The 9,781-nt window shown below is 35.5% G+C and overlaps 1 protein-coding gene across 1 annotated transcript; it reads right to left on the bottom strand.

Moving 5' to 3' along the window:
- Nucleotides 1–7,342: 7,342 nt before the first annotated feature.
- On the bottom strand, nucleotides 7,343–9,502 carry LOC104886554 (uncharacterized). The gene is made up of 2 exons (XM_010671003.4): nucleotides 8,791–9,502; nucleotides 7,343–8,502 (listed from the first exon to the last, which is right to left on the bottom strand). Exons 1-2 carry the CDS (start codon nucleotides 9,500–9,502, stop codon nucleotides 7,343–7,345), a joined length of 1,872 nt encoding a protein of 623 aa, XP_010669305.3.
- Nucleotides 9,503–9,781: the final 279 nt, after the last annotated feature.

Genomic DNA, 9,781 nt, shown 5'->3' with positions numbered 1-9,781 from the left:
AACATTCCATCAATAGTTAATGATTACTCCTATTTAAGGCCTTGTTTGGTTGACAAAACAAATCATGAGAAGTGCAAATTCCTAGGAAGTAGAAGTATATCTGTATATGAAGTTGTTTGGTTGGCAAAACCATGGGAATTTGCACTTCCTAGGAAGTTCTACTTCCTTCAAAATGGAGGAAGTTACTTACCTAGATCCCCCTAGGTAAGTAGAACTTCCCAACCAAACACAATTTTACACTTTCTAGGAGTTTCAAATACATGGAAAAAATAACTTCCTAGGAAGTATGACTTACTATATACAACCAAACAAGGCCTAAGTAGGGAGAAATTCCCCAATCCCCATTAAAAAAAGATAGTAGGAGAAGTTTCAAGGCTGGAAAAATTATAAATATTCTCATTTAATAATAGACATGTGATATAGAAATGAATGATTGTTAATACTGATACGCAATCATACTCTAAATTACTCTTTGAATCGTCACTCATGCCTTCTCTGCATTTACTAACTCTCTTATACTTAATTCGCAATTTTGTTACTGCCTTAACAGATTTAAGACCTAACCAAACAACCAATAATCAGGTCATATCAAGTATATCTCATTCTCGGGTTATGTCAGGTATGTCGATGATGCGAGTCGAGTTTGAGTTAGCTTGACTCAACTCGTTAGCAATGTTGAGTTGAGTCGAGCTCACTCAAGTCGAGCTTTGACCGAGTAGATTGTGAGTAGCTTGTAAGTGTCTTATGTTAGAAGCAACAATAAGAGGTAGAAATATGTTCAATTTTCTATATATTTTGCTATTGATAATTGGATATTCAAGCTTCCCGCTAGTTATCGAGTCAGGTATCAAGTTACTCAACTTGACTCACCAAGTCATCAACATCTCGTGTCGAGCTTGAGTTCAATTCGGTCAAGCTCACTTGAGTTGAGCTTTGACTGGGTTTTGACCAAGTCGGTCTCGAGTAGCTCGCAAGTTGTCTCATCTCATTTACACTTCTAATTCTATGTTTGTGTTTTTTAATTTTCAAGTAATGGTTTAAATTGAAGTTAATATGGTGGCGAATAAAAAATCGTACATACACTAACTATAGACCATGACATTAGAGCTACTGGCCATGACATGCTATCAACCATGACATTAGAGCTGATCAAATGAGCTCCGACCGGTACCACTTGAATTTCTCTCAGGCTTGGGTAGATTTTTGGCTCGATTTGTGAAGCCAATCTGACCTTTTGAACAAGTAGAAAATTACTTTTTAATTTCAAGTTCGGTCGGCCCGACTTCGGCACAAAAATTTGGCCCGGTTTGACCCCACCAACGGGTATTTTTCTTAGACATGGTGCGGCCCGACTCATGATCAACTCTAAACCATGTACTACCCTCAATATTAATGTTTTTTTTTACAGTACCCTCAATATTAATGTTGACATGGTATAAGATCAATTATGACGTAACGTCTCCTAGGAAAATTTGTTTACATAATGCAAATTGTATATCGTCAGATAGTAAGCATTAACAATATTACACCACCAATCTACTCCATCAAGCATGAATATTTTGAGAGAATCATGTGGGAGTCTAATGGTTGGAGCTCTCACCTCCAAATTCCAACGAAAGTACATAAATATTAAATTATTAAGATGTTCGGTAAATTTTCCTATTCTCATCTTAGATATATATGCTCATCTCAAGTTCTCAACATATATCTCCCACTTGATTTGCAATACCTAATTATACAAAGTTTGCTGGTAAAGAAATTCATACTCAGTCGAGAGTTCGAGACAAGGGTAAACAGAATTTCAAGAGAATATTAAGAAAAGAAGAATAACAAAAATTACTACTTCATAGCTAAGGTGCTATCTCATTTATACTACAACTTACACCATTGCAGACTCCTAGTTATAACAACCAATCAACACGTAAAGCTAACCACTTGCAAATAAAACTCACATCAACTTACTACTGTAGTATATTGCTGCACATGGTGAACCCCACCCTCCTTCACACTTCACTTGTGTGAAAATAAATGCAAGTTTTGTACTATTCAATGTTAAGCATTTTTGCCACTCATTTTCCTTAAGTTCTTCTATTGAGATTCAGGCCAAAGAGAATGTTGTCATGTCTTGTAGCTTAGAGTGGGGAAAAAAAGGATAGTATATGAAGTAACAATAAAGAAACACTTAGCATTTCAACTATCAAAGTTCTTCATTTTACTGATTTATAGTTTCAATTTTTTCTATTTCAAGTTATTATAGTTTCTAGTATTCATTTCTAAATGATCTGAGTCTAGAATCTAGGCCACCTGCATTATTAAGTTGACAAGTCAATTTATATTCACATGTAGGAATTTGGAAGCTTATGTGCCAAATTATAGTACTCTTAAGATATTTATGGATCAAATTATATCTATATCATTCACTAGAAACAAACATAAATATATAGTGAATAGTGGTAGGTATTTACTTATTGACTAGCAGTAGATAATTGCATATTGTCTAAGGTGAAAGTATTGGGTCAGACCGTCTGACCCAATACCTTCCGTCGGACGGGCTGAGCCCATCAAAACGCGCGGGCTTTTTTTAAAAGTATGTTTCATGGCTGGACCAATAGTTGCCATCAAAATATTTAATCTTCACAGTCACGTTGCTTCTAAGAGTTTCATGGCTGAACGTGAGGTCCTTCATAGCATCCGACATCGAAAGTTAAAAGAGAAAACATGGAGAAGAAGAAAGATGAAGACATGGAAGAAGATCATGGAGATGCCAGATCTGAGAAGAAAGAAGAAGAAGAGAAGCGCACGTTAATGGCAAGAACAACTCCAATTACCAAGATCTCTTCACCGGAAAAGCCGCTGTTGTTTGGTTTCTTTGGCATCTTCCTTTTCTTTTTTTGATAATTTCAAGATCTCTAACCCAGTACATCAAAGAGGAGAAAAGAAGACTAGAGCCACGCCAGAAAATCAGATCTTCTTTGGCATCTTCTTCCCATTTATTCTTTCAGTTGGTATTTTCCATTTTCAGTTGGACTATTTTCCATTTTCAGTTGGACTTTGTTTTGTTTCAGTTGGACTTTGTTTTATTTCAGTTGGACTTTGTTTCGTAATATGTATACCAACTGAAACAAATAATGGACCAACTGAAACAAATAATGGACCAACTGAAAGAAATAATAGGCCAACTGAAAGAAATAATGGACTACCTGAAAAAAAAATGAAGACTACCTGAAACAAAATGAAGACTACCTGAAAAAAAATGAAGACTACCTGGAAAAGAATAAAGACCAACTGAAACCCAAAGTAAGTCTAACTGAAGCACAAAAACCAACTGAAAAAAAAGAAGACTAACTGAAAACAAAATGAAGACTACCTGAAAAAAAATGAAGATTACCTAAAAAAAAATGAAGACTACCTGAAAAAAAATAAAGACCAACTGAAACCCAAGTAAGTCTAACTGAAGCACAAGTGCTTCTAACTGAAGTCGTCCGACGAGAATATTGTGTCGGACGAGTCCGACACAATACGTTCTCTTGTCTAAGAGTGTGATCCATATTTTACAAAAAGCATTATGTAATTTTACAAACCACTAAATTGTCACTACTTCTAAATTATTAACCAGTGTATATCTGTGAATGTATACTAGTAATTGATTTCACCAAGATTATCACTCTAACAAATGTATGAGTAAAAATAATGGCATTATTGACAAAAAAAAACAAGGAAGTAAATTCTTGAGAAAAATAAGGGTTTGTTCTCCCCGGCTTATTTTCAGTTCAGTTCAATTCAGCTCTGGACAATACTTTTACTCTCACATATCACTATTCATTTCAATTCAACCCAGTTCACTCGTTTTATGTCGAAGAGAACATACCCTAAGGCAAAATATAGAGGTTAGCAAGGTTTGTGAAAATCTCTTCCAAAAGAGTATAGACATTAAGACATATAGTGGCCAAAAAAAAAAATTGGTCTCACCAATCTCCCGAGCTTTTGTTAATTGTTATAATATTTTCCTAATTATTATCTTTTATGTGACGAAAACTATTATGAATTGTACATCTTGCATATGGTATTTCCTCTTTCTTTAAAAAAAAAAAAAACTAACACACTTTGTATGTTTATATTTATCCACATATTTCAATTTAACCATCATAAATTCTTTATATATAAGGATAAACATATATAGTAATGTGGGTTATTGTTAACTTCGTCCTAATATATGTATTTTCAAAATTTACTTATATGTGTCAAACTATATTAAAAAATTTGAAAAATTATTAATTTTACATGTAAGTAAAAGATAACATAGCTAACACCACATAAAGGATGATTGTTTTAGATAAACCAAGTACCAATCAACCATGTTAGTCTGTTAGATGCAACAAAAATGGAAGATTTTTATAGGCGTCTTATGGTATAGTTGACTCTGATATGTGCTTAATTGCTCTTTATAAGCCCAACTTAACTCTAATTAGGACCACTAAAATGGTTGATGATAAGGAAGTACACAATTAATTTCTCTTTCACTCCAAATGTGTTTAGTTGTCTTGGAATAATTATGATAGTTTGGCTTTTGTAACCAATACTAGTAAAGACTAAAGAGTACAAATTGGCCGTCCAACAAGAAGCCAGTGCAACATTACCTCAAGACCTCAACTTTGGGCTCTTTTTACGGATTTCCAATGGTCGAGGAAAAAACGTCGATCAAAGGAGGTTATGCGTAACTGCAAGAGTAATACCTTAAAGAAAGATGAAAGATCCTTATGTTTCAATTGTGTTTCTGTTGGGTATAGGGTCATACATAGAGATGGCAATGGGTAGGATCTGGACAGGGTCCTCTAGGATCCAGATCCAGATCCGTTTTTTAGGCAAAGATCCATATCCTACCCGGATCCGCTGGGTAATAAGAATGAGGATCCAGATCCAGATCCGTATGGATCCTACGGATCCGGGTCCTAAATGGATCCAAAACGGATCCTTGCTTATTGTCTTCAAACTATCCTAATTTTCACAATAATTAAAGATTTTAAACAATAAAGTGATCTAATATAAACCAAAAAATACATTTTATTTTTGAAAAATAACCATTGTAACTACTTACAACTATTCAATTATCAAAATGTAGATTAGTTATCAACCCAATTTTCGAACTTAACTATCCAGTGAATTCGCACAAAAATCGCACATTAATTGGAACAAATCCAAAATTCAAGCGAAAATCCGTTTTACATGTAATAACTAATTTTATCAAAATATAATATTAAATTATAATAATATTATAAAAACGGGTAAACGGATCTGGATCTGGGTAATTATTTAGGACCCGGTCCAGATCCATATTTTTCGAGGAGGATCCAGATCCTACCCGGATCCATAGGGTCCAAAATTTGAGGATCCAGATCCGTCAAAAATGGATCTGGATCCACGGATCCGGGTAGGGTCCATTACCCACTGCCATCTCTAGTCATACATGTGACCATTAATTAAAATAATTTTACTTCTATCGTTCATTTTTAATTATACTAGTTTGACTTTTACATCATTTACATACTCATTTTTCTGTCTTGACTCTTGCATCATTTACGTATTCATGATTTACCATCTTTGGTGACTTGTGCATCACATAATTATGTAGGATCTTGTTTAAATTGTCTCTCTATATATTATTAACTTTTAGTTAAAAAAATTGGATTTTAAAAAAAAAAAAAATTTGCTTATAGATAATTGAAGATACCAATGATTTAAGTATTACATTGACAAAACGTGAAAACTAAAGAACTGCAATTCAAAAGGACTACGGAATGCCTCGGGTTTCTAATATTTCCATGCCAAGATTAATAGCATCTAATGTTGCATAGTTCATTGGTTAGAACTTTACTATATTAACTTGAGGTCATGGTAAAATTTTGTACGAAACATGTTTTTAATTTTTGAATGTACGTTGATGACATAGAACGAAACAAATAGAGGAACATTGTCATGTGCGTGGTGTGTAAAGTTCATGAAAAATGTTTTTTAATATAAACTTGCTAATCAAGTTCACATTTAAAACTAACGACAAAAAAAGTTTAAAAACATTTACATTTGTAGTTTCAATATTATTATTTTTAGTTTTCAAAAAATAGTGAAAAAATGAAGTATACAACGGTAATTAGAGGCAAAAGGCGACACAACCTGACACCCAATACAAATTCAACGGATTCGGATCAAAAATGTAAATCCAATTTAAATAAACGGGTTGAACCCGTTTAATAAATGGATTGAGTTAGAGTTGCACTCTCGTACACGACGTACACTACCTATATCTCAACACGAGCGCTGATAAGCGCATACCCGGTATTTGTAAATACCGGGGTAAAGTTGTAAATAAATACAACTTTTTTTTTTTGGGTTTTTACTTACATACATTCATAATCTGATTCACATTATAGTTGATCTGATTCACATTGTAGTTGATCTGATTCATATAATAGTTGATCTGATTTCTCTCCTACATAATTAGAGTTGTCTAAATTGTCATTAAGTTAACTTTTTTTGTCTTTTTCTGGCAAAATTACTAACATATCCAGGTATAGACACTGTTGACCCATACCGGGTATGCGCCAATACTTTCTCATCTCAACACATGTTTAGACGATTGATAGTATTTGTTGCAATGAGGTGGCAAGTACTGATTAGGTGTCTGTAGGAGAGAGAGAAATGCAATATCCCTTTCCCGGTTGCCGGTTGGGGTACATTGTTTGCTGTCGGAGGGGCATTACCCTACAAGGGGATGCACGGTGGACCCCGTTATAAACTTCTCTTCATTTCCTGATTCCAAACAATATTGCGTAGCCACAAACCCATGCAAAAAAAGCGGGGTAGTATAATTACTCAATCTACATGGTGTACTACGTCCATTTCACCTTTATACATCAATTTACTTTGTACCATAAGAGCACCTCCATCCATGGGGCACCCCATCTTTTCTCTCTCCTCACCTTATTTGTCCACCTCATTTTCCACTACCTCCCCATTTTACCTTACTCAAATTTGAAACACATACCTCCACTCATCTACCTCCCATTTATCTTCTCTCTCTTATTTCCTATACCCCACCACCTTTTCTCTCTCCTACTTTCCCATACCCCACCAATATTTTATCTATTGATTATATATTCCATATGTAACATGATTTCTTTGTAATTAAATAAAAAAATCGTAATTATCCTCATTAATTTCATAATTAATCAATAAATAATTGATACACTAATTAAATTCGGTAGTTGCTAATTACGCTATGTAAATTGGTAATCACGCTATTAAAACGATAAATCGTTAATTTATGCTCATATTTTAATTAAGCTACTTAATTGAGATTTCTTACAACAATGGCTACACTTAATATTACAAACAATAATTCACTCATCATTGGTTGATTGGCGACAATTGTGCCAAATGTGTTGAGCCAAGTCCTTTTGTAAGGAGTTGTGAACATCTCTATCCACGCATCAGCTCTATTTTGCAAATATTGTTGCATCCCTATATCATTGTAGCGACCAGGTTGAACATAGAATGTTTCAAGCCTATGGCTAGACGAAGTACTAGCAATCGAGGCATTTTCTTGCTCGAAGTCTGATGCGTCTTGATAATTTAGATATGTATCCCGTTCATCCTCGACAATCATATTGTGAAGAATGATACACGCCAGCATTATTTCCCACATTAAGTGTTCATCCCAAATGAGTGATGGCCTTTGTATTATTGCAAAGCGTGCTTGTAAAACCCCAAACGCACGTTCGACGTCTTTCCGAACTGATTCTTGACGTTTGGTGAACAACTCATCGACGGGAGATAGTGGGAGTCGAATTGCTGGCATGAACACTGCCCATTTAGGGTAGATCCCATCTGTTAGGTAATATCCCCTATTATAGGTATTACCATTCACATTAAATGTGACCTCAGGAGCTCTTCCTTGATAAAGATCATCAAACACCGGAGAGCGTGCCAATACATTGATATCATTGCAAGTTCCCGGTGTTCCGAAAAATGCATGCCATATCCACAAGTCTCCGGAGGCCACGGCTTCTAGAATTACCGTTGCAGATTTGGACCTACCTTGATACAACCCTTTCCATGCTCGTGGGCAATTTTTCCATTGCCAATGCATGCAATCTATGCTGCCCATCATTCCAGGAAAACCCCGCCTTTCCCCATCACGTAAGAGGCGTTGCAAGTCGGTTACCGTAGGCCTCCTTAAGTACTCGTTCGTAAAAACTTTTCGAATTCCTTGCACAAAGTGCACAAGGCACTCCTTTGCTGTTGATTCAGCAATTTTGATGTACTCGTCGACTGCGTCAGATGCTGATCCATATGCTAGACACCTCAATGCTGCTGTGCATTTCTGATGACTGGATGCACCTAGCTTCCCAGTTGCGTCTGGTAGTTGTTGAAAAATTTGTCTTTCGCAGCGAGTGCGTTCATAATTCGAAAGAAAAGAGGACGACGCATACGAAATCTGGTAATCCACTTTTCAGAAGATAAGATTCTCAATAGATAAAAAATATTAAAACAATACAAACTAGGATAGTAAATACTAGAATTATGAAAGAATTAAGGATACTAAATAAAACAACCTTATAACTAAACTACTTCATAAACTCTTCTCTCAGCTTCTCATAGTATTCGAACTCAACCGCATCAAGAGATGGTTTGGTCATCAATAATTGATACATCTTGAACCTCATTTTCTTTCATCTCGCTGCTTTTGGTAATCCATCATTTCTTCTATATTTTTCCTTATTGTAATTCGTTCACCTTGCATTTCACTTAAGGTGTTGTTGAAATCATCTAAACTTGTAGCTACTCCTTTCATCTTTCTTTGTGCCTTAGCCTTCTTCTGACCATCCGGGCGAACTGATACAACTTCATCACTTGACCTTTTTGAACTTGATTGACTCACAACAGTTGAATCATATCCGGGTTGCCATCTTGAAAGGTGTCTCATTCCCATCCAACAATGGTACAATTTGAAAGCTTTATTATTTTGTTTTTGTTTGTATAGTTCATGAGCTTTAGCCTCTACATCCGTAATAGCCATTCCACTTGATTTCATTCGCTCGGCTTCACCGAGTTGCGATACCCACAAAGTCACGAGTCGGTTGATGGTTCTCCAGTGCGCTTTAATTGACTTCATGGTCCTTCGGTGGATGAGTGATGGTTTTTTTACCACTTCAGCATCGTAGATGCGCTTGATTTCTATCCAAAGCTTTGCCTTTGACTGATCTGTTCCCACTAATGGATCACCACCACAATTAAGGTATCCGGAGACCAATGCTATATCCTCATCATGTCCCCACCTTTCTTTTAGTATCTTATTTTTACCTTTTCCACCTTGGTCCGCTTCATCTTCATCATCATCATCATAAGCATCATCATCGTCTCCGAGTTGTTGAGTTTGGTAATAATCTCCAATCGGTATTCGGTTATTGCTCCCGTCTCCCCCTGGAGTTGAAGGATTTTGATCCATATATTGAGACATTGGAGATGAGAGATTCACCGGAGTATGGGGCGGGGTTTCGAAATTAGAAGGTTGTTGATTTTGGAGTATAAATGCTTGGAATAAGGCTTGTATTTGAGGGTTATTGAGCATATTTGGATCAAAAGCAATATTAGTATTTTGACGATTTGGGTTTTGTTCGAAATTTTGATGGAAATTTGGATTTTGTGGGGAATTTGAATTTTGTTGGAAATTTGGATTACTTTGGAAATTAGAATTTTGTGGGGAGTTAGAATTTTGTGGGAAATT

Source organism: Beta vulgaris, chromosome 2 (genome assembly GCF_026745355.1).
Source record: "Beta vulgaris subsp. vulgaris cultivar EL10 chromosome 2, EL10.2, whole genome shotgun sequence".
NCBI classification, from domain to species: Eukaryota; Viridiplantae; Streptophyta; class Magnoliopsida; order Caryophyllales; family Amaranthaceae; genus Beta; species Beta vulgaris.
This window is presented reverse-complemented; position numbering and strand designations above follow the sequence as displayed.